General features: G+C 41.9%; 2 protein-coding genes across 4 annotated transcripts in view; one reads left to right on the top strand and one right to left on the bottom strand.

Annotated features, from left to right (window-relative positions):
* The first annotated feature begins 25 nt into the window (after nt 1-25).
* On the top strand, nt 26-4,633 carry LOC103469424 (neurogenic differentiation factor 2). 2 transcript variants are annotated; one of them, XM_008417084.3, is made up of 2 exons: nt 26-418; nt 2,204-4,633. In XM_008417084.3, exon 2 carries the CDS (start codon nt 2,211-2,213, stop codon nt 3,279-3,281), a length of 1,071 nt encoding a protein of 356 aa, XP_008415306.1. In that variant the 5' UTR covers nt 26-418; nt 2,204-2,210; the 3' UTR covers nt 3,282-4,633. The 2 variants fall into 2 exon arrangements, with proteins under 2 accessions (XP_008415306.1, XP_017161910.1); XM_017306421.2 differs by lacking the exon at nt 26-418 and adding an exon at nt 831-905.
* Nucleotides 4,634-4,863: 230 nt separating this feature from the next.
* Nucleotides 4,864-25,933, bottom strand: part of cdk12 (cyclin dependent kinase 12) — a 44,600-nt gene continuing 23,530 nt past the window's right edge. Inside the window, exon 15 of one of the 2 annotated variants that reach the window (XR_001776871.2) lies at nt 4,864-6,977. The gene's annotated coding sequence lies outside the window, so the exon portion shown is untranslated. Of the gene's footprint in view, nt 6,978-22,785 lie in introns of those variants that run through there. The other variant, XR_534341.3, reaches the window with a different exon arrangement.

Below are 25,933 nucleotides of genomic sequence, written 5' to 3'. Positions count from 1 at the left end.
TTCCCCGGTAGCTCACGGTTGCCATACGTGCACTGACACACACACACTATCCCTCTCTCTCTTTCTCTCTCTCGATCTCAGTCACTCGATCTGTCTCTCTCTCTCTCTCTCTCTTTCACACACACACACACAGACACACTCGCACACACACGCGCGCGCGTTTACATCCATGCATACATGCCCTCACGCATGCACACGCAGACGCGCCAGGACGCCGGGACAGGAGGACGCACCGAGCGACCCATCAGCGACAGTAAACGACAGCCGCGCGCGCCTCCCGCACCTGCACGCTGAAGGAGAGCGGTGCTTCGCTCGCTCGTGCGTCCCCGAAGATGGTTTGAAACCGAAGCGCGTGTTTTTTTTTTCCCCCATCCTCTCTGTTTTCGCCTCCCGTCCGCCGCGAAAAGCGAAAGCAAAGGTAAGTCACGTCAATTTTGTTATTATTATTATTATTATTATTGTTATTATTTATCTAAATAAGTACATTAAATGATACAATCTGAGATGCTGAATCCAAAATGGTTGAGATGAACCCATGAGGCAAACAGATTTTTACGCATGCACGTCGCTTGTAATTTGCAGGCTCTTTTGGCACGGATCCACATGGACATCTAATCATCTAATTGTTCTAGCAGGTTCGCATCCATCCAACGCAATGCGAGCGATGTAAGAACAAAATATCACGCTGACGGCACAAGCGGTCAGGCACGTAGCTCGGCAATAATGCGGCTCTGCCAGCTTTGTCCTTCAACTTTTGACACCAGAAGCTACCTGGATGATAAAAGCTATTATTATAGCCGGCCTGTGCCAGTTTCACCCCCTGTTGGATCGTTTTTCAGGGAATCAGTCCTGAGGATTGGAGAAGCCTCTGATAGCAGTAGATCATGCTGGACACTGATTTGCTGGTGAGATTCCTGCGCTCGGACGGCGGTGATCTGATAAACAAAAGACAAGGAGAGAGACAAGTAAAAATATATATATATATATATATATATTTTTTTTTATCAGCTTTGAAACAAGGAGGTCAACGACAGCTTATTGGGAGAACTATTGATGATTTCTCTTTCTTTTTTTCTTCTCATTTTTTAACGATTTGTACAGTCAGGCTCGAAGCAAATGAAAGGGTGGGACAACTGACCATAACACGCTTGATTTACCTCCACTTGTCCACTACCCCCCCCCCCCCCCCCCGTCTCCAGTCATTACTTAAAAAAACTCAAGAGTTGTGTGTGTGTGTGTGTTTTGTTTTTTTAACGAGAGCTAAAAAGGATACAAGCGATTTCCATTTGTAAAATCTGAAATCACGCACTCGTGCATATTGAATTAAGTGTGAAATCCATTTCGTGCAAGATGCATGTTCTGTTAATTAAATGTTGCTGCGTTTTTTCTCCCCTCTCTAATTGTGGAAACCTCCCGAGCCTGAGATTTAAAAACTAGATTTTGCCCCTGGCACAGCCCCCGAGATAATTAAGCAAGCATCAGAGCCCACCTTACTGCTGCAACGTAAATGTAACATGCAAGGAAGGAACAGAGTCAAAGTTACCTTGTGATTAACTCACTTCTGCTAATAAAGTGGATATATTGGCAGTATTTTATATATATATATATATATATATATATATATATATATATAAATTTTCAACCGAAACAATCGTAAAATCTGTATTTATCAAGATATGGCCCATTAATTTCGTTAAATATTTGCCAGGTGCTTCCGGATTAAATCCCTTCTCGAGGCAATTAAAAAGAATCTTCTTGTGGATGAATAGTGCTGGAATGCAGCCAGAAGTATATATGAGCGTCAGGAGGAGTGAAAGCGGGGGCCCCCGTGGGACCTGTAATGTGGCCCCTGCCGCTGGGACCCGCTGCGAGAGGACGCGACAGGGCAAACCAGTGACAGCAGGGAATTAAATGGGGATCCGTCCAGCTGTAAACCAGTGGAAAGCCTCGAAGCTGTCTCTCTAGAAATTCCTCACTCTGAAGATGTGTCCTTCGGTCCTTTGTGACAAATGTGACCTTTTATCTTACACTGTTGATTTAATGTACAGTAAAAAAAAAAAAAAAAAACACTACAAGACTCGTCTGCGTAAGGAGAATTGTGTTTTTTGAGAAGCAGCATTGTGAGACTGGTTTTCTTCCACACTGTGATTGTTCTATCCCTCTGAGAATTTCCCCCCCCCCCCCTCCTCTCATCTCCCCACAGATTCACAATGTTGACGAGGCTTTTCAGTGATCCTTCGTTGCTTCCCGACGTGCAAAAATACTCCGCCTGGGCGGAAGACAGCGATGGAGAGGACCACAAAATCAAAGACGAGGACCAGGACGCGCAGGACGACATGGAGGCCTCTGACCTGAGGGGAGACAGTCGGACGCAATCGGAGCACGCCGGGGACGACGACGAGGACGACGAAGTGGAAGAAGACGAGGACGGTGAGGATACCGAGGGTGACAGGCCCAAGAAAAGGGGCCCCAAAAAGCGCAAAATGACCCAGGCTCGGATCGAGCGCTCCAAGATGCGGAGGGTAAAGGCCAACGCCAGAGAGCGGACCCGGATGCACGATCTGAACTCTGCGCTTGACAATCTGCGTAAAGTTGTGCCCTGCTACTCCAAAACGCAAAAATTGTCCAAAATCGAGACGCTGCGATTGGCAAAAAACTATATCTGGGCCTTGTCGGAGATACTGCGCTCTGGGAAGAGGCCTGATCTTGTTGCCTACGTCCAGACGCTGTGCAAGGGTCTCTCCCAGCCCACTACCAACCTGGTGGCGGGATGCCTGCAGCTGAACTCCCGCAACTTCCTCACTGAGCAGCAGTGTCAGGACGGGGGCAGGTATGGCTCCGGCTCCTTCTCCATGCACTCCTACCCGTACCAGTGCGCGCGTCTGTCCAGCCCCCACTGCCAGCCGGGCTCGAACTCGCACCCGCTGAGGACGCACGGTTATTGCTCGACGTACGACTCTCTGTACGGTGGGAGCGGGTCACCGGAGTACAACAGCCCCGAGTACGAGGGCCCTCTCAGCCCGCCCCTGTGCATCAACGGCAACTTTTCCCTCAAGCACCAAGGCTCTGCGTCCCCGGAGAACGAGAAGGGGTACCACTACTCTATGCATTACTCTGGCCTGCCTGGCTCCAGACCGGCAGGGGCCCACAATCTGGTGTTTGGCTCCTCGGGGGCCCGGAGCGGCATTCACTCTGAAAACGTCCTGCCTTACCACGACATGCACTTACACCACGAGCGGGCCCCAGTCTATGATGAACTGAACGCGTTTTTTCACAATTGAAAAGTGAAGCCCATCGTGCGTCCTCTTGTTGTCAAAACCACTCACGGCACACTTTCGGACTGTAAGCCCGCCAGGATCCAGACAGTATCCTGGACATAATATTAATAATAATAATAAAACCTCTCACTCATTGTTTTCATTGGTGTTTTTTTTTTCTTTGCCTGTCAACATCCAGTCTGTTTTTGTTATAGTCAGGGATGTAGTGGAAGAAAACCTTACCTACAATCTCATTTTGCGCAATAAAAGCTTCCTTTGAAAGTGACATGCATTTCGAGAGGACTTCATACACAAACCACATTAGAAGACAACAAACGGATTTGAAATCATATTTATCATGTGTGATTTGTGTTTGTATTGGTGATTGTTTGCATTTTGGTAGAAGGACGTCCTACTTCACATTCCCCACCTCCCCTGATTACCACTACATCGCTGGCTATACAGCAACACTCACCTAAAAGTGGTGGTTATGTTATATAGAAACAATAAAAAAAATGTTAAAAAAAATCACCTGCAAGGGACGAAATGAAAAAAAAAATCTAACAGGAGTGCAAAAACAAACGCTGAGCTGTTAAAAAAATAAAAGATGTGTTGGTTGGGTTGTTTTTGAAATGATTTGTATTTTTTTTTCCGCCAGGAAATCAGTCGTTTGGCATCTATGCAAAACCTTATGAGAGCACGAAGCGAGGCAGAGAAAGGCCCCGAAAGACACTGATCTAATGACAGCACTTTTGCTGCACACACACACACACACACACACACACACACACACACACACACACACACACACACACACACACACACACACACACACACACACACACACACACACACACACACACACACACACACACACACACATAAGCATTCATAAAACGCCAGACACACACGCACACACACACTGGAATCACACTTAGGAAACCTGACAAACATGCTCTGGCCAAAATCTTCAACTGAAGTCAACAGTCTCATATACACTGGAACTGACAATGGAAGATATTTATGACATTATTAATTTATTTATATCGTTTTGTTAGCCAACAGCGCTATTCAGAGTTTTGATTTATTACAAATGTATTATTATTATTATTATTATTATTATTATTATTATTATTATTATTATTATTATTATTATTATTATTAATAAACAGGTTTTACTATTTATTTTGTAATTATTGTTAATAGTCAATTGAAATGAAGGGAACATTATGTTGCTGGCCTTTTTTTTCGTTTTTTTTTGTTTTTTGTTTTTTTTGTTTGTTTTGTTTTTCATAGAAACTCAAATCTTTCAACTTTGTATTCAACCAACTGTGTGGTCAAATAAAAATAACAATAAACGAGACTGTGGAATTGGATTGTGTTGTATGCATATATGCGCACCTACTAAACATGCAACACATATTTTTATGCTATCAATTAAATGTTCCTGCAAATAAGGTCGAGAGAGGGAGACAGACAGAGTTTGGTGAGCCGCAACCAGCAGGAGGTCCTTTGAACTTTGGGGCCTTTAATGTCAATGAAAGGGAAAGGAAAGAGCGAAACTGTATTTTATTCATTCTTAATAAATTAAGCAAGTGATGACAGATTTTATTTTTTTTTTCACACAGCAACACAATTTTGTGGCGGTCTTGACAAAAATGAATGTTCATTTGAGTTGAGCTTAGAAGAGATCAGCTGGTGTAAAACACAGATTCGGTGATGTCAGGTCGCTTTAGCATTCCAATGGCAACTGGAAGTGTTTCAACCAATAAAGTTACAATAGAAAACACAACATTTTTTTTCTTCCTTTTTTTCAGCACCACGGAGAGCTCTTGTTATTTTGCATACTTTTTTTATTTATTTTTTTTATTTAGACTTCTAGGACATATTTTTGGAAGGAAGTTAACGCATTGTAATTATTATATTTCAGAATTCAAACATAAGAAAAAAAATCAGTTATATTTGTGCATCGTCTTCAAATAACTTCAATTTACAAGAAAGACTACTAAGATCAAACGTATGGATTTAATAAAATCTGAAAAGTTATTTCTATAGCAATTTAGTAACTTAGTAATTTATCCGAAGATTAAATTCATTTAGTTATTTATTTGCCAGAAATGGTCAATTTCGCTCCGGTATATAAAAAAAAAAAAAAAAAAAAACAAAAAAAAACGTACCTTTATTTTTTTATATTATTTTCACGAATTCGTTTTGATAAAAACAATCATCTTCACAGATATACAATTATTATTGTTATTATTAGTAAAATGTGTAAAATCCACGTTAACATCCGCAGCTGAAGAAAGGTTTTGCGCTGTAAATATGCACAAATTAGTTTTTTTTTCTGATGTCCAAACACACGGTCCCGGTCACAGGAGTGCAGAGGGCAGCCGCTGCCACCCCGGCTGGGTTTGGAGCGCTGCCCTGAGACCCATATGTTCTCCCCAGAATGTCCCGAGTGATGTGCGCAGTAAGAGCACAGACTTTTGTTCACTGGTGTTGGTCATCAGTATAAATACTCTCATAAGTGCAAATGCTTAAATGTTTTTCATCTATTTAAAAAAATGATGAGAAAAAGCAACGCAACCATTTTTTCTTTTTACATAGAAATAAGTCACATGAACATTTTTTTTTCTGATGTTTATTCATATCAATTGTTTGTTGCTTTTTTTTTATGTCAAAGTCCATCGGTTGTCCTAAAGCAACTATACTTTATGTTTGCATATATGCACATTTGGGCAGAAACAATCTATTTGGTTCTCTTCTGAAGAAGAAAAAAACACTTTTAAAATTAGCTTTAGTTAAAAACAATTTTAACATGAAAATGAACCAATTGCTTGTTTGGAAGTTGTAAATTACAAAAAAAAAAAAACAAGAAAAAAAAGATAATAAAAATAAAGTATGACAATAGAAAGTGCAGTTAACCTAGGTTTCCACAGATTCCACTTCTGAAATAATTGTAACATTTATTTATTTATTTATTTATTTATTTATTTATTTATTTATTTATGCAACAGGATTTCTTTAAAGACTTCTGGAACGTTCTGGAGATCAGGAGGCGTTTGGCTGACTCACTGAACAGTATTAACTCCTTGTATTAAATTTTGTAGGTTAATCGGTGTCTTTTGTAACACCGTTTCCAACCTGTTCTGTTTGGCAGATATTTACACCTGTGGGACTCCCTGCAGGGAACCAAACCAGTAACCCCGCGGGGTTTCTTCAGGTTTGCTTAAAACGCCAAAAGAGGCTGCTAGGCCGTCTCTCTCTCTCTTTCTCTCTCTCTCTGCGTATATATATATATATATTTATTTTTTTTTGTTCCACTTTTATGTAACTTTTAGGCCCCTGTTTCTTTGGATTCATCAGAAAAGAGGAGAGGGAGGAACGCTGCAGGAGTTGGTCCAAAAGTGAAACGAGCCAGCAATGGAGAGGGCATCTATCAAAAAAAATACCTCCCGAATGCGCCACCATTACAACCAGCACCACCTCCTCTTCCTCCACAGAAGTCCGGTGAGAGTGAGGAAGAGAGAAGGCTGGCAGGCTGGCGGAGGAGAGTCGTGCCAAGTCCCTTAATGTTCCCCAGCAGCAGCACCAGGAGCTCCGGGGAGGACAGCCTGGCGTGCGCCAGTGCGCCGCGGTTCACCGGGCCAAAGTGGCACTGCTGGGAGGAGTCGATGTTTCTTTCCTAATTTTTGCAGCATCTGTTCATTATCCAGGATGCTGAAAAAACGAGAAAGAGAGAGAGAGAGAGGGCTCATCCTGGGCAGCAATTTGAAACACACACTCTCATAAACATACAGTAGTAAGACTTTTTTTTTGGTGAATAGCTGTTCCATAAATATGCATATCTCTCTCTAACGCTGTGTCGTACATGAGCTCATGCATTGAAATTAGCGGGTGTTGCATTCTTGGAATTTGACTGTTGACATGCTTTATTTAACCTTGCAACAAATTAGTCTGGTACCACGCGTGCAAAGACAAATGTGACGGCTAAATTGCCGCAAAAAAAAGGAAAGAAAAAAGAACAACACAACAAAAACAATCACTAGATTTTAAAGATTCCTAAAAAAATTGCCAAAGCTTTGAAAAAGTGAAACCAGACATTTATTTTAATAAAATCAATTCCCAGATTTCTGATTTTGTCAATCAGAAATAATGTCGAAAAAGGTTCGAGATCATCATGCGGTTATAAAAAAAAAACAAAATCAATAGTTTAATAAATATTCAGATCAGACATTTACACAAACATGTAATCAATTCTCAGTGTTCATGCAGATTCACGTATAGCTGAAAAGTGTTGGGAATTAGGTTCAAGGAGAAAAAAACCAAAAAAACATGAAACTTCCAGTGACACTCCGTGCTCCACTCAGGATGAAAAGTGAGTGAATGAATCTCGCTGTTTAAATTATCATGTTCATGCCCACTCATTTTCTCACTCAACTTGGTAAGAAGGGGGAAAAAAAATCAGGAGTGTTTGTCCGACATAACAGTCAAAAGTGCGATTATCAAAATGTCACAAGTACTATGGTGTGAATTCCAATTAACGTCGAGTTAAAATAATAACGGAATGTTGTTGTGTTTTCTTCCTCTGCAAAATAAAATTAAGGAAAAGTATGAAAAATGTGATTATTCAGTGCAGTGAAGCGGAATGTAATCTGGTCAGGAGATGGTGAGCACTTGCAATCTGTTAGGGGTATAACAAGATGGCTGCGGCTTAAACATGCCTCTCTCACGTAGAGAACACGTAATATTATGAAAGAGGGGAAATGTAACACAGGGTAAATTGCTAACTTCTCTGGCACCTGCAGACAACAACAAAATGCGCCACATGTGCAGAGAGAAAACTTATCGTGCGCACTTTGGCCAACCTCTTTACCAGAGCCAGACAAGGGGAGCAGTCCATTCACAAGAAATTCCACAACATCTGTTTGGTGTCACACAATAAGGGCGCGGTGGAGTGTACATGCAGGCCAGCTGAACTACTGCTGGAGGTTCCGCCAGGGGACAGGCTCCTGGTACGGAGGAGGAGGACGAGGAGGAGGCCGGGGAGGAAGAGGAGCAGGAGAGGTTTAGATTCGGGTGAGCGCCAGGTAGGTTTGAGGCCCTTTGGAGAGTGGCCAGGTAGGTTTGTGTGCTTCCAGATGTTCAGGAAGAGAACCTCCGCGACAGTTTCCCGTCATTTCCCCCCCCCCCGCCGGAAGTCCAGCTGCGTTGTGCACCGGTGGGTCCGGAGCTGGAGTGTGGCTGGCCCAATGTTTAGGAGGTTAAGTAGGAACGCCACTGGATCAGATATGGAGGATGAAGGTGTGGGGGTCGTTACTGGTCTGCACAGATGGCATGTATGCGCGCGTGTAAAGGCGTGTGCGTGCGTGTGTTATGATAGGGTTGGGTGATGCCCTGGTCACATGGGCAGCAGTAATTGGCCTCCATATTGACCAGTTTGCGGCGCTGGGGGGCGGGCGGTCTCCCAGCTGGACCTGTCAGATGGCATCGCATCCACCTCACTGATCTCTCCTCCACGGACGACCTCCGAACCTCTACCCCTTTCCCCCCCTTTCATCTTCCTTCTCCTTCCCTTCATCCTTCCATCTCCACCACCTTTAATCTCGCGGTGCCCGCCTCTCCTGTCATCGCCGCCATCTTCATTTCAGAGCTCCTTCACACTTTTAGCAAGAACTCTACAGGAGCGCCAAAGGAGAGGCAAGGAAGTAGATGCTTTTAATTATCATAGATAATTCAACTTTCATATTCAGAACTTTAAATAGTGTTTGGCAGCATTTTTACTGCATCACCTTGATCAGCTAATTGGGGTCTCACAGTAGGTTTTAGGGAGTTTGGACCACACAAATTTTCACAACTGCATCAACTCCGGAACTGTTTTTTATCCTTTAGTAACTTTGTAGCAAAACTTTAGTTAATTCTAAGAGTCATTGTCCACTTGGGTCCAATTTTTAACTTTATGGATAATAACTTTACAATTCCACACAATGTTCTTTCTTATCTTCCTAACACAACATGATTCTGCCACCATCATTCTTCCCAGTTTGGGATGGTGTTCCCATGTTTAAAAGCTTCAGAAATTGTGATGGGATATTTTTTTGTGTGTGTTTTCATGACACATCCAGATTAACATCGGTATTTGCTGATATTAGTTGTTGCTTAACATAACGGTATCCACCCTATAAGTACAATTGTGTTAATGTAAAATGTGAACACTTTTTGTCATTGTATTAAAATGGCGGGGAAATGAGATAATGGTTATTGGGCAGGACAGCAATTTTAACATTGCATACCAATTTTGGCCCACAATCTTCATATCGGTGCATCAATACGAAGCTGGTATTCTGTCATTTTTGAACGTGTCTCTGCTTCAACACACCTGAGTCAAATGATGAGGAGGTAATTCAGCCATTTGATTCAGGTGTTTTGGACCAGGGACACGTCATAAAGTTGCTGGACCCTGTATGGACTCTTCCTTCCTGAATTTTTTTTTTTTTTAGCTTATGCCAATTGTAGAACTCATTGCATTCTTCCTGACTTCCTTCTCCAAGCATCTTTACAATGATACATGGATTTTACAACTAAATACTTTCTTCTCTCTCCTCCACAGTGTGATGGCTGGATATTCTCATGACGTACACATTTATGCATAATTGTTCATCTCTTTTAATTTTCACTTGACGTCAAACAAAAAATCTGTTCTTTTCACGACTTGTCCAGAAGTGCGTCAAGAGGCTTGTCTCTATTTAATATAAACGTTAAAGTTAAAAAGCTAAGAAAGTTATAAAAAGAAAAAAGAAAATATATGTTTTTATTCTTAACATTCTCTCTGCTCCGATAGTCACCAGCTGGTTGCATTATTTCAGCTGAAACGAATCCTTTCTTTTCAATTTGCATTCACTTAGTGATATAAATAACTCTCACTACCTATCAAAATCCAAACTATCTCATGTAAATAAGAATTGATCAAACCTGTAATCTGACTTGCTCTTGAACTGCATTCTCAGTCTTCTTTGTGTGGGAGCTCAAATGAAAGCTAATTTTAAAGCTGAAGGCTGTAAAGATTTGGCATGCAAAACACTTTTTATGAATCAGATTAAAAATAGTAAGCCGTGTAGAAATGTGTTAAAATCACAAACTGGCACAGGAATGGTTTCATTTAGCCAATTAGCAAGCAAACAGGGAACATTTGGTATTTTTAGAAAACATTAACATTTAATTGCTGGACACTTTGAAGTATTTAGTTTAAGCTATTTGCATCGATAGTGTGGGACAGCTTAAAATATGTTTTTTGTAACGAGGGCAAGCCCAAGGTGGGATGAGACCATAAATAAACTGTTACACCAGACCAAATAAATGAAGGAGAATGGGCTTTTTCACAAACTTGCTCATTTATCCTTGCAGTCAATTCATTTCAAAACAAACTCAAGATAGCTTGAAAGAAGGTTCCAAGTTCAACTACTGCAGAAACTTTTTAATTACATATGGAATTTAAATTCAAATTCAAAATTGTTTTAAATCATTTATGTGTTGTCATAATACCCAAATAGAGACATGCTTTAAAAAATATATATATATGGCTAAATGTGACAACATGTAAGAACAAAACAGGCTGTGAGACTTGTAGTTTATTTGGTTTGTCTCAGAAATCACAACTCAGACGTTAGACTATCAAATGGAAGGAGCACAAGTAAGAAACCCAGAGGGATTTGTTAGGACTACTGCACTTAGAGACTCTACTGCCAGCATTTTGTTCATGTTATTTATCCAGACTCTGCAGGAACATGTTTACATCCCGTACTTTTGGTTTATAAACATACAAACTGATAGGAGTACAAATATATAGTATATACTGCAACTTTGTATGTGTTTTATACTCACAACAGCCATAATGTAATAAATGAAGATGTGCTTTGGCCACAGTTGACATCTCAAGACTTTCTTCTTGTACCTCGGAAAATTTGACTTGTTTCAACACGTTGATACATTGCATGACGACACTAGGCCTCTTGGCGGCGCCCTGCTCCCCTTGGGACCTAATGCAGCAACTTAGTTTGCTTGTGCCTCTGGCCGGCTCTGTTTGCAACAGATCCCTATGTCTAAGTGACTTTTGTACCCTGGTATCACCCTCCCACCCACTGCAGTGGCCGTGTGTTTGTGCGTGCGTGTGAGTGTGTGCGTGATTTGTTGCGAGACGCCCGGCTGTGAGGAGTTCGCACTAAAGAAAGGATTTTCATCCCAATCTTGGCAGGGGAGGGTCTCTGGGTAGGTAGAGAACAATCGTCTCTCCTTCACTGCTGTCAGCCAGAAAACACAGAGAGCTGGCACACGCTCAGTGAGAAAAAAAAAAAAAAAAAAAAAGGAGCGGGAGTGACAACAGGGATGGACACACACACACACATGCAGTCACACACACTTGTACACTCAGGCCCATTCTTTGCTCACAAAATGGGTTCTGATGATGCCGTCGGGGATTGTGGATGACAGGCTGGTTCTGCGATGTGGATGGGAGGGCCTCCATGAAAATAGTCCGCAAAATGACCACAGTGTCCGCCTGCTGTCAGACTAACGGATATACACAGCAACAGAGAAGGCAGGACGGAAGAAAATAGAGACAGAGAGAAGAAAGCAGCACAATGTCTGCCATGCATGAACTTCTGCCAGAGAGCGCTCACTGGGGAGAACATGTTTAAAAGGTCCTGCGCCCCGATCCAAACAAGGGGTTTCTGCTCCTCTGGTTTATTCTCCTGACATGCAGGAGTGTGTAACATGCATGTGTGCTTTTATGCATGAACAGGAAGAAAAGAAAAAAAAAATAGAGGAGGAGGAAGATGAAGTGTGTTTGATTGTGAGGAGGAGGAGGAGAAATAGAGAAAGAGGAGGAGGAGGGGTGCACGCTTAAATTCTGTGACATCTGTTCATTACAACTAGAGTGTGTTTATTTTTATACAGCCAGCCACAAGCAGAGAACTCGACTGGCACCGCTGGTTAATGTACCAGCCTGCTAATACGGTAGGGCAAATGAAATATTAACAGAGGAGACAGAGAGGATGACGAGACGAGTGAGGACAAATGAGGAGAAAGAGGTGAAATGATAAGATAATATGTGACAAAAACGCACATCCACACACACACTGTCTCCATAAAAGTCTCTGTTCTGGTCTCATTAAGGAGACATGCCCCATCAAAACACATCAACAAGGGGGGGAAAAAACGCCACTGCTAAAAACAGCTAATGTGCTGCTGTGAAAGATTAGGCACATAAAATGAGTTCAGATCAGTGATAAAACAACACAAACAAATGTCTGTACAGTTTCATCAGAAAATATCTAAAGAGGGAAAGTTTAAAGCACACAAGTGAATTTATGTGCTTTGCAACTGGTGTACAATTGACAAATGTTTAAAATGTGTTGTATACATTTTAAAAATGTAAACCTGTTTCTCATCTGATTGAAATGATCCAGAGCTGCTTATAATGCAAACTTTAAAGTCTTAATCATTATGTCTTCAAGGTCTCTAAAGGTTTTTACCGTTTTTTTTGTTTTTTTTTACAATATGTGTCCACCTGCCTTGCCTGCTGGAAGTGGTCATTCTGTCCCAGGGCAGCTATGGCTACAGTGTTACCACCATCAGCATGAATATGAATGGCTGAATTATTGAATGTAGTGTAAAGCATAATGGAGTCCTTGATTTCTATAAAATGTTAATCAAATGCAGGTCTTTAATATTAACTATATTCATCGCCCTTTCCTCTTACAACCTTAAATAATATTGAATTCAATCAATTTTGTTCAAATCTCCCCTATAATTGTTTTTTAAAAAATAGTTTACTTGTGTATGTAAATGTAGCCAATAACTAACACTACCTGGACACACTTTCATTTTCATGAAACATGGTGATGGCAGCTAGAAATAGTAAGTGGTTTTAAGTCAGTGATTCCTTATTATTGATAAAATAAGAATAGTTCCACTGGCAGATTATTTCTCTTTTAATAAAACACTTTTCCCATGTTATAAGTGGAAAAATCTGTCAATGAAACAAATACCTTTTTCATCAATATTAAGGAATTATTAACTTAAAAACAAACTCCTATATCTTGCTGAAAAGTTTCTTGTTAGTTTTTGTCTTATTTCAGGTGTACTAAAATATTTGCACCAGAAACTAGACAAACATACTTGGTACGATTTGCAAAAAAAAAAAAACCATGTTAAGAGGTGGCAAATTATTTTAGTAGATCGATCACAGAAAAACTTGTCAGAATGGTCCAGTCAAAGTTCAGACCCAAATAACAAATGCCAATATGTTTCAATCAAGATCTGAAAGCGTGCTCTCTGCATCGAGTCTGCATGAGCTTGAGTTATTTCGCAAAGGACGGTCAAAAATGTAGGTGTGGAAAGCTGGTCACAGGAGAAGCAGTGGCAGTCGCTGCTTGTCTTTGACCTGCTGCAGCAACTCTTCATGAAGAGCATGAACAGCAGCTTCTAATCACCCATCCAGGCCTTTGCATCAACAAGCCCTTTCCACTACTCCCCCCTCTTCCCACTCCCCTTCAACTGCCCCCCACTTCCACCTCTGCCCAGGCCCATCTCTCTCTCTCGCTCTCCCCAGGGACGGCCTGCTCTGGAATGGCGCTCATGGGGAAGAATCTCGCTGCAGGCGGGCAATATGTCACATGTTTCCCAGGGATGGAGACCGGGAGCCAAACAGAGGTGTGACAGGTATTTTTTTTATTTTTTGCAAGGCAGTGGCAGGTTGATTGGGTCTGTGCCTGCATGTTTGTGTTGTGTTATGTGTGTGTGTGTGTGCGTGTGTGTGTGTGTGTGTGTGTGTGTGTGTGTGTGTGTGCGTGTGTGTGTGCGTGTGTGTGTAAAACAGATTCCCAGATTGAAGGTTTAAGGGGTGCAGATTAACAGGCTGAGGACAGAGAGCCTCCCTCGGAGCTGAAGGGGAATTAAGATGGCATTAACGTCTCCTCTGCACCGGCACATTAGCCTTTCATTACCGTGTGGTTGCACAATCCGTACCAGGCAATTCCCCGCATTCATGACAATGTTGACATGTTTGGAAGCTTTGTTATTCATATGCCTTTATCAGAGGTATAATCTAATCGTCGAGCAGCCCCACTTCTGCTGTATTTACATATATTCTAGTTGTGATCATTGTGATCCAGTGAATTAAAAATATATGCAGTCACATAGAGAAATATGGCATTTATTTATGCTGTCATTATATATACTGCTCAAAAAAATAAAGGGAACACTTCAGTGTTCACTTAAATGTTAAAGTGTTCCCTTTATTTTTTTGAGCAGTGTATATGCTTGTATTAAAACTCAAATTAGTCTGGATAAGCTTGGGCTGGGTTACACACAGGGAACCTTTTACATGAGTGGGAAAACTCATAATTGTTCTTTTTTTTTTACAGTGTTACTCTAATAGATGAATTCTTATTTCTATTTGTCTTTACATTTCGGCAATAGATCTTCATCTGAGCACAATATCAAATGGAAAGCAAATGCACAATTTACAAAAATAAAGCCCATGCACTGTAAAACATCTGAGTTAATTTTCTGAGGTTTCTTTCTTATTCATTTGTTTGTATTCAAACGTTCCCCCCACACCCCACCTGTTTAAAAAATATAACACTTTCTGCAAAAGAGGCCCAAAATTTGGGTGTATCCCATAATAAAACCAAAGCTTCCTGACGTCAGAGCTTGGGAGCTTTTCACTTTCAGTCGGATGTAGTTTTAATGTTTTTCTTACGGTTCCCATCCGTGTTTCTAGCTGCCACAACAGCCAGCTGGTCACTGTGAAAACTCACTGAGATACCTGCCTACAGACACAGCCAGAGTACCCGTTTGGGAGCTAAGGAGTAACAGTTTCGAAAAGTTTCTGAAGATTATTCAGAGAATTAGATACAGAAAGTGATTCTTTTTCATTTTGAAATAGAAGTAAATTCTCTGCCCTAGACGTAAATAGGCTGCACTTCATCAAGTGTGAGGACACCAAAGTGCTTTAAACTACAACCTGTCATTCATCGATTCGTACTCTGAGGGGTGTCAGGTACAGTGTGGCCACAGACGCCCTGCCAAAGTTGTGATTTCCACAGGCAATAATGTGGAAAAAATAGCATCCATCCCCATTATTACATTAAAATAAACACGGGAGTCGCTGTTTTTAGAAAACAGGAGCAAACATTTTCCAACTAATGTAGAATATTAGGCTCTAATTTGCCTTAGATGCCTTAAAACTCTTAACTGCCAACTCTTTGCTGTTTTTCTGTTTGGCTGCATGTGCCGAGAGAGAAATGTGAAGACGTGGATTGACACGCCATGTCTTCCTGCAGAGCCTCCCTCCCCAGCATCACCAGATTAACGGATTAGCAGGCAAGGCGAGCACTAAAGCTGGCTAATTCTCACCCAAGCACATAGAGCTAAAGCTACTCCGAGCCCCGCGGAGCCCCTCTCTGCTCAGAGCAGCTGTGTGGTGGAAGGAGGGACGGAGCTTCTTCCCTCCAAGGAGCCATGAGGAAAACAACGGGGGATTCACAGTGTCATTCATTGGCTTGTTTTGTGCACTAATGATTATTTTTAGTACACCATAGCATACTGCTTAGACAAAACACAACTTTGGTGATAATGTTCCGATTTTAAATCAAATTTGTACGTATAGACTGAATTCTGTGTGTACATTCAGATAAAGCGGTGCTAAAGGTTTCAGATTATTTTATCTCTCAGCTTCACAACGCCTGTATCCTTTTCTTTAGTCTGGTAGTTCCTCTCTGCCAGCCTCAAATAATTTGTTTGACATCATTTATTGGTTGCACCAATGCTGGGAACTCTAGGAACTTGAATATATTTAAAGACCTAAGATGAAGAAATTCAGTTTAACAAAATATGAGGAAGTCTTTTTGGAGCCATGTATCTTTGAAAGACCAGCCACTTAGCAAATTGCTGCAGTCTTTCTGAAGAATAACAGATCTACTTTATAGCTCAACAGCGCCCCCTAAACTCAGCCTCTCACACCAGTTTCATCTGGGTATTTTATGATAGGTATACAGATGCATAGACCAAAATTGTCTCTTGAAAATATGCCATAAAACAAATAAAAAGTCTACCATTTTGGACAAATTTGTCAGACTTTACACCGTTTGGGTTTGAATAAACTATTCCAAGAAATTTAGAAGTCTTGACTTCAGATTTATTCTGCATCGTGTAAAGGCAACTGGGTTTAAAAGTTAGGAAAAATCTGGAGCCCAAACTTTGCCTTCTCTCCGGGACAAACTAAATGTTAAATATGTTCAAATAGAAACTGAGAATTACACCAAAGCTGGTGTGATTGACGCACAACACCACCGTATGGTCACATCCTGAGGTCTGTGAAGCCCCAACCATTGAGAACAGGAAGTCACATGTTTTACTGGTTCTCCTCCAAAATGTAACCTCTTGACTTAAAGCCCTTCAAACTGTCAGATAATAAAGTGTTATTTAAACACTTATTTACGCTGTTATTTAAGTAAAACTATTTATCCTTCGATCAGAATATATTCAACTCTGTAGCGAGGCAGATGAAGAGACATAATCCTAAATATTTAAACTTTCCTTCACCAGCTAGATGACTGAAAGTTGATCCCAGACACTCATAGGTTCTGACTTTGAAGTGGATAAAACAGGATGAAATAAAGCTTCTGGAATGGCCTACTCAAAGACTCGACTTTAAGACTGTTGAACATTTACAGTCTCTGCTTTAAAAGGGCAGTTTGTGGGAGAAAATTCTCTTACAAGATACAATCTTTGAAGGGGAAGTGAATGTTCTTAGTTAAATGCATTTGTTATGGTGACTACTTAATATATATGAAAATAAATCTGTTTAAAAAAACAGAAAAGAGAAAAGCTGTGGCACCATCCAAGGAAAATGATGAGAATGTACTGCACACAATTTAAACAAAAATAAATAAACTGTGTGTGAAACTGATGTACACATCTTCACCCATTCTTGCACCACAAATGACAATATTAGACAGATTGAATATTTTTAATGTCACATAAAAGTTTAAAGTTTTGTCCAATTCCAACAGCTTGGAAACCTGTCATCTTTTCACCCAGCTTAAACCAATTTCCATCAAACATCACAAATAGTTATTTTTTAAAGTGTAATTAGACAAATTATTATAAGAAAACAAGATGTTATATGATCTTGTATACTGCATAGTGTTAAAAAAATGGAAAACTTTTTTTTTTTGGCTTGCAGTAGACAGATTTGGATGTTTATTTATGCTAAATAGAAATAGACTGACATGATTTTGAGGATTAACCCTTTAGGGAATAATTAAAACCACAATCTTTCAGGACAGCTGTACGTATAAACCCCTAAGAGCAACCAGAATACTTCCATTAGGATGGGTAAACAGAATAACAACCCATAATTATCAAAAGTTCAACAGGATTTCACCTTTACAAAGTCAATAAAAGGCAAAACCTCTCTGCTATATAAAGTCTAATCATAGATCAATTTAAAGGTATTTTACTTCAAAATTCATAACATGTACATGTTTTATCTTGAAACCTTTTCAGTTTTTGCTTTATTAGTCCGCTAGCTGCTGTCAGCGGGAAGTAACACTCCTCACTGAATAAACCAACACTGAGGTAAACAAAAAAAATAAAATAAAAAATGCAAAGCTGCTCAGCTGTCAAGCAACATCATTATGAGAAAGGCTGCTGCTTGCAAATTGAAGTTCGGGTGTAAATGCTGGCTTTTACCAGAATGAGATTCAAACTGTCAACTATCAGTGCCAGCACCTTACCCCAATATTTACTACTTCAAGCTACACGAAGGTCGGAAAGTTGGCGGGACCTAGAAAACACAGACAATGAGGCACGGGAACGCGGCTTCCCAAAAGCGTTTCATCACGCGAGCACACAGCCTCATTTCATCTTGACTTTCGGTGCACCTTGGAGACCTAAAGCAAGCAAACGACATCCATCTCAGTTCGGGTTCGGTAAACAAGAGGAAAGGCGGCGAGAGGGTCCTCGGTTTGGGCACGTGCTCTCCAGCGGGCCGAGGACAATGCAACGCTGGCAGAGCCGCAGTCTCGTGCCAGAGGGAATGGAGTGCCACATGGTGCCCCTTTTGAGTGGGGCCAGCCCGGAGGGGGGATGTGGACCACAATGCATGCGCACATGTGTGCTCGTGTCTCCTTTTGTGCACGCACTTGTGCGTAAACGTGCAAGCTATGCGTGACCATCCGTACATACCGTATCAAAAGATCATACATTTATTGGTTATACATGTAGGGTTTTTTGTGTGTGTTAGAGTGTAAAGCTGGTTGTGTGGTGAGGGGTGGGGGAACGCTAAGGTGGAGCACAGGGTGTGTGTGCGTGTGTTTGGGTGTGTGTGTGCAGAGGTGGGGAGGGGGAGTCCCAGTTCCCCTTTGCATCTTAAATTCCTCAACATCTGTTCAGCCCTTCTCTGTGCTAGCAGCGGCGGGTTGTGATTTCGATGTGTACGTGTTTGCGCATGTTTGTGTACGCGGATGCCTCTGAGTATGTCTGTTGCTGTGTTTGTGTCTGCCTGCATATGTGCATGCTCTGCTGAAGGTGCTGGTTGTTACCCGCACCTTAATTAGGGAGGAAGAGGGAGATTTCATTTTCAACAGCACTTGCAGGTATTGTGAGGTATTCTCACAGTGAATACAAAGGGAGAGCCGTTCACCTGCGACGCCCCCCTTGGCGCACTGGATTATGACCTAAATTACAACTCAAGTTCAAAGCTTTTGATCAAAAATCACAATGCATGTCACCCAATTGGGCCCAAAACTGCTGGTATGTGTTCTGAAAGTAAAGCAAAAGTGTGTGTGGGGAGGGGAGGAGGAGGGTAACCTCCAAATTAAACAAATCTCCATTGATTTAAAACTCCTAAACACACACAAAAAATGACAAGATGTGGGTTAGCGTTACCACGCAATGTGCATGTGTGAGCACGAAACGACAGAAGATTTTTGGAATGAAATATTTACATCCTGTGTGCCATCTCCTGAGTGAGAATTTCAAAGCGTCAACAGCTTTGAGGTCAGTAAACAGGGGTGGAAAGTACATTTTCTCAAAGACTGTGAACGGAATCCCTCTTTAGCATTTATATTTCATGATTCTTGACTTCGTTGGAGATGAAACAGATTTTATTCGGTGCCATGCAAAAGTATGTACCTTTTCACATTTTGCCACATTCCAACCACAAACGTCAATGTGTTTTGGAGGGATTTTACGCGGTGGTACAACACAAAGTAGCTTATTAATGTGAAGTGCGATAAAAAGGACATGTGGCTTTTTATTTTTTTTATATATATAAAAATGTTAAAAGCGCAACATAAATTTAGACTCAAGACCTAACAGATCAAGTGCACTCAACTGCTTTCAGAAGTCACCGTATTGATAAAGTCCAAATGTGTCTAATCACAATGAATATATTGCGCTATAAAGGTGACAGAGGTTCATTAGAGAGCATTATTAAACAAACGGCACCATACACATTGGGTATATGGGGGAGAAACAATATTTTCATGTAGCATGAGAGAGAGAGAGAAAGAAAAGCAGAAGTTTTTCAGTTGTTTCATTCATTGTGTTTTTTCATGGAGGTAGACATCAGTGTCCATGAAATGCTGTAAGCATAAACAGATGTTGAAAATGAATAGATGTGAAATTAATATCGGTTGGGACCAACTTTACTCCATCAGTGCTGTGTGAGGACATTTTTTTATTTGTCATAAAATACAAGATTAATGCCTTTTACTATTCGTCTAAGACAAGTTAAGGTTTATCGTCCTCTGTATCTTAGATTTTTAAATCTTGATTTGAGTAAAATTTCTCTAAAGTAGCATTGTCTTTACTTAATTGCTTTTTTTTTATACCTCTGCTTGTAGCTGTAGCAACAGAAAAAGAAGATTCTGTGGTGCATTGACTCGATGGAGGCCGCATTTTCACATTTCATTTGTAAAACTAAATATTTCTTGCAAGACATTCCTCTCGTTTGGCAACCGACTATACCACTGAGAAGTATTTCTGAAATGTTTAGAACGAGGCCTCGCGTGAAGACGTTTCTGCCTGTGTCACAAAAAGTTAACAAGTCAACTGTAACCTCTCTGACAGACACTAACCGCTCGGCACCCCTCACTAACCCGCCGCCAGTCTTGTGCCACCTTGATGCCAAGTCTGCCAAACTTGTGTCACATCCGAACAGACCCCGTGTCAACTCGTCACAGTACATATGCCAAGTCGATGCCCTCCACATGCCAACCTCACGCTACAGCCGTGGCAATCCCGCGACAACAATGTGCCAGTCGGGGACCTCTGTTTGGCCCGCTGTGTGAATCCCTCGGCACTGTGCGCTGGGGCGACACTGTGCGGAAGCGGAAAAGGTTAAAAGTCGCCAGCAAATTAGGGTTCAGTGGCAAATCTGTTGATTTGGTTCTTCTTCAGTGGATGCAATTAGCAATGAAATCCAGTTCCCAAGCCCTGCTTAAACTCTAATCTCAGAATCTGTGGGTTCCCTCCAGCAGGCCTGTCTACCAGCCTGTCTCCCACCAAAGCCCCTCACCTCTGTCTCTCTCTCCTGATGCCTGCTGGCACTTTGGGAGCAGTGCCCCTCCAATCCCCGTACCGTCCCCTCCCTCCATCTTCATCTTTCCCCCCAACCGCCCCGTCGTCCCCTCCCTCGCTCTTCCTCTGGATGCCAGCCGACGGCCCTCACAGTGTGGCACGCCATCTGCTGCCTCCCGCCCCGGCAACCCATCCACCCCTCTTCTCGACGCTAACTCCGCCACCCCACCACCACCCCTGCAGACAGCAGCTACCCACAATCCCCTTCTTCCTCAGCCGTGCGGCGCATAGAACAGGAGGCTTTCGCACAGATCACTTCACCCCCTGATGCCCCTGCCATAAAGGAGGAAGCCGGGAAAAAGCTTGCATGTATGGGTGTGTGTGTGTGTGTGTGTTGTGGAGGAGGTGGGGGCCTCTTAGACAAAGTAGACAAGGTTTTCTTTTCTGCATGTGATTTAAAACAATGTTTGTTTTTGTGCATGAATGTGTTGAGGCCCTCTGCAAAACACTTGGTGCTTCATATTTTAGTAACATGCAGATTCACCAATTACCAAACGCAAACTTTCGTTTTGAAGCGTCCGTCTGTTTTGCACTCTTCATGCGTCAGAAACAAATGTGTTTGCAAATTTTTAAATAACAGAATCTTCTTTTGTTCCACGCTTTATTTTTCTCTCCTCCGTATTTCATCATTCTTGAACACAAGTCAAATTAAAGGGGGGAAAAAAATAAGATGAAGATTGGATAACAAATCATGAAACCTGATTTTGGTTAAACTGCCACAGCCTTTTGGGATCTGACGGCGTCTCTTGTGGCAAAGCTCTCTGATCAGTGTTTAGCTTTGGAGGAGCGAGCTAAAAAAGATTAGACATCAAACTCTAGGAGGCAGCGAGAAGGAGCGGCGCTCCATCCATCTTGTGTGAGCATGGAGCCTCGATCCTGGCACTCTATCCATCAATGAGCGCAACATTAACTCTCTGGATCAGAACCAACATCTCCATGTCTCTCTCCGTCTCTCCTCCCCTCCGCCTTGCTCTGCTGAACACACACACCAGCGTTCAGAATTGGTGTTCGCCGGCATTCTAAATTCAACCCAAAATCTCCCACTTTGCTGTTAAAAATAATCTATTTGGACGGATGCTTATTTTTTTTCCTCCTCCTATAAGCACATCTAACGATAATCTCGTCTTGGTTCAACTTCTCTTTTCTCCTCTCTGCCGAGCCGCCCGATCTGCTCCTCTCTTTGTCTCCCTCCCAGTTGGTGTTAATAATTTAACTACAGAGCTGCTGCAGAGCTGGCACCGGTCCAGGCCTCCGATTGGCACTGTCTGTCTATTTATGACACTGTGTGGTGGCACACATGTGTGGGATGTGCAAGGGAAAGAGGAGGCCAGTGTGTGTACAGGTTAAGATGTGTGAGCTATTTTTCTTTCAGACTTTCAGACAAGAGCAAATTACTTTCCAAAGCCACAAGATCGTCACTTAAACTTCCCACAAATGGAAAAAAACCCCAGATTTTTTACTGTTGGACTGGTTAACTGAACTAGCTATTAGTCAATCAGAGATAATATATTTTTGCTGAATATCTTCTGGGCTTTAGTGTGTGGCAACGGTTGTGGGTGTGATGTTATTTTTGGGAACAGACAATCCAGAAGGATTCTGCAAATGCTTTGCATTTTGCACAATAGGCTTCAACAATTGCTCGATCATTTTAAGATGAAATCGTTTTTCTTTAATTTAGGATTCAATAAAGGTTATTCTCTGCATAGAATATGCAAACAGGACTTATTTTTCTGTGTAGCAATGTTTTTCTTCTTGTCAGTCATCCATCACAGCTGAATTTTGTTGAGTTGTTGTGCAGGCCGGCCTGTGGATGGCCAGGCCGCAGCGTGAAGGTGATTCATCCTAATCAGACCTTAACCAGCCACAAAATACAGCTATGCAATTTTACAACCATTTATTTAAACAACATGAAGTTACATTCCAGATTTCAACACTGAGAAGGATCTGAGATTTATACCAAAACAAGAGAAAACTAAATGAAATATTAATCAGCCTTACCTTTTCAAAACAATTACAGCAAACGATAGTCACTAACCTCCCTAACTAAAATAAACAGGTAAAAACAAGAATAAAAATAAACGGCAGTCTACCCTACAAACTCCATCACATACAATTTCCGAGGTGTTTACATAAACACTGGGTCCAATAATCACAAACAGGCACCTGCACACACAAATTTGCATAGTTCAAAATCACCCTACTGCAGCAGGCATCAACAGATTCTCCCAACAGAGCTTTAGATCTCTGCAGCTCCTCCAAAGTCACCTTGGGCCTTCAACTCCTGTCATTAATCGGAATAATTAGGTGACTTTGAAAAGCAAAACTGATGAGGGATTTTATTTATAGGGCACCAGGGTCAAAGTTCTACCTCATATTTTGGCAGCACCACCTGAACTATCAGCTCAGTTAGACTGAATTCACCGCAGAATTATCCAACCGTGACGCCGCCCAGTTTTATCTCCACAGATTCAGAGGACCTGAAAAATAAAGTAAGTAAAGAACTGGGTGGCGTTCCCAACGCTGGAGCTTGACACGGTGTGAATCTCGCCTCCTACACCTCTCACCCTCCCACACTCCTGCCCATGCACAAGACATGTCAGCTGCAGAATCCGAGCGAGTTGCTCACGACGTTCCATTTAGTCATCCTCAAGCGCCATCAGTCATGCTTAGAATAAAAACACCATCGTCTTTCATCATCATTGCCCATCAGAGTGAAAGACATTTGGGGATTATTGTGTCTTTTTTTAATTTTTTTTCAACAGAAAAGGTTTGTTATGCTTCCATCCCTTCTGGAAGAATCACAGTCAGATTCTTGACGTCTCGTGCGTGGAGAGCTGATGTTGTGAATGAATCTGTTGTGCTGCATCGAGGCCCTTCCAAGGATTCATAGTAAACAGACATATGCAAAGCCGCCCACCACTCCACCTTATCTAAATCTGAGATCTCATAAGGGCCCTTCACACTTGTCGGAAAACATAAACACGCCACGAGCGGCGCGCGCACGGAAACCTGCACTGTCATTAATTTCGGCGGCGGAGGGAGGTCAGCGCACCATACGGCCTGCCTGCGTGCGCAAGCTGGCGCGGCACTACGGCGGATGCACACTCCCATGTATGTGTGAGTGTGCGTGTCGTGAAAGTGTGTGTGTGTGTGTGTGTGTGTGTGTGTGTGTGTGTGTGTGTGTGTGGGTTTGGGGGGGGGGGGGGGGGGGGATGGAGAACGTGGATGTGGTCGTGCACGCGCACACACCGGCGTTGACAGGTGGCTGCGGTAAAGAGGTGGTCCCTGAGCTGGGGTCTGCCTGTCTCTGGCTGAGAGAGAGAGAGAGAGAGAGAGAGAGAGAGAGAGAGAGAGAGGAATAAAAAGCTCCCAGCAGCTGTCGCCCTAATTCCTCTAACACGGTGCTTGTGCTCTGATTAGAAAACAGATCTGGCCTCTAATTTACTCATGACACCAACTAATGCTCTATATCTCAATCGCTCCATCCCCGCTCGCCACTGCATGGCCTGCCTGGCTGGACACAGACGCCGATGCACACGGAGTGACTCAGAAGAGACGAGCGCAAACAATCAGCTGAGCACGACGCCGCTGAGCGCTAATGTGGCTTCACCTCCGTGGATTATATGCTGCAGTCGGGGGAGTCAGGAGTGTCGCTGCGTGGTGTCAAACGTCTCATCTGCAGCAAAGCAAAGCAAATTCCAGGCAGAAAAAGAATTTCCTATTAAATCACTAAAAGTTATTTTATTAAAAAAAGAGATTATTTTTATTAAAGGAAAAAAAAGTTAACACGAAAAGTAATCCCCCCCTTTTTCTCAACCAATAGTAACTCTTTGTTTAGTTTCACTAGGCTGATTACTAGCAAACCTTTAGAATCAGGAAGCTATTTAAAGAGAACCTGTCGCACAACACGAAGTAGGCTAACAGGTGTCTAAAAGCAACACATCATGACCCGATCTACAGAAATGTAAGAACATCTGAGAGGCGAAATCCCTGGCATCTGTCAGTCTGGGAAGAGTTACAAAGTCATGCATTTTAATGCTATGGGACTCCAGTGGACTGCAGCGAGACGCTTTACCCACAAACACAGAAAATATGGAGCTGAGGTGCTCAACCTTCCCAGTCGTTGGCTTAGAAAAATGACTCCAAGAGTAAACCGACAACCGATCCAGAAAGGAACCCAGACGTGTGTCTGCAGGCCTCGCTTGTGTCCATTAAGGTCCAGGTTTGTGACACTTCACTAAGAGAGACACTTGGCAGAAATGACATCAGTGGATGAGTCGTAAAGCAGAAATCATCTGGACCAAAAAGAAGGCTAAAGGGCTGTCTCACATTAACTGAAAAATATTTTGACTTTAAATAAGCTGTTCAGGCCTGAAAACTCAAAGATGGCTAAATTTAAACTATTCTCCAAGGAACAGTGGGTTATAAATCCTCCATGTTGATGCAAAAGACTCATTGCTAGTAGTAAGGTTTTGATAGCAGTTGTTAATCAGGATGAAAAATCCATGTATTGGTTTTCAGGAACAATTACTTTTTCACAGAGGGCCAGGTTGGATAGCTTGTTCTCCCTTAATAAATTACACAATCATTTAGAAGCTGCTGTTTATAATATCCCAGATTAACTTGATATTAACATTTATTTGATGATCTGAAACTTTTAAGTGTCACAAAATATGAAAACAGAAGAAGTCTGTATGAGGAACAATTATATTTCATAGTTTTGTATTTGATTGCCTCTTTGATTATGTTAAAACCTAAGGTTTATTTGTTTCAAATCCCCTTTCGCCTGTAAAAAGATCATGCACAATTTCTTTTATCCAATTCTTTCATATGTTTACAAGACGGTAAATTATTCTCAGTTTTACTTCCTGGCAACTTTCTTGACTTTCTTGTTGTTAATTGCAGCAAGTGCTAAAATATTCATCAAACCTGCAGAACAGTGGCCAAAAAAAAGTATTTGTAAAAGATATTAATTTGATGCTAGAGCATCTGCATGCGTCAGAATCTGTGGCTTTTCTCCAGTTTAT

The sequence above is a fragment of the Poecilia reticulata genome, chromosome 8 (assembly GCF_904066995.2).
Source record: "Poecilia reticulata chromosome 8, P_reticulata-male-v2, whole genome shotgun sequence".
Lineage (NCBI taxonomy): Eukaryota > Metazoa > Chordata > Actinopteri > Cyprinodontiformes > Poeciliidae > Poecilia > Poecilia reticulata.
The sequence above is the reverse complement of the archived record's forward strand: the minus strand, read 5'-3'. Positions and strand labels throughout refer to the sequence as shown.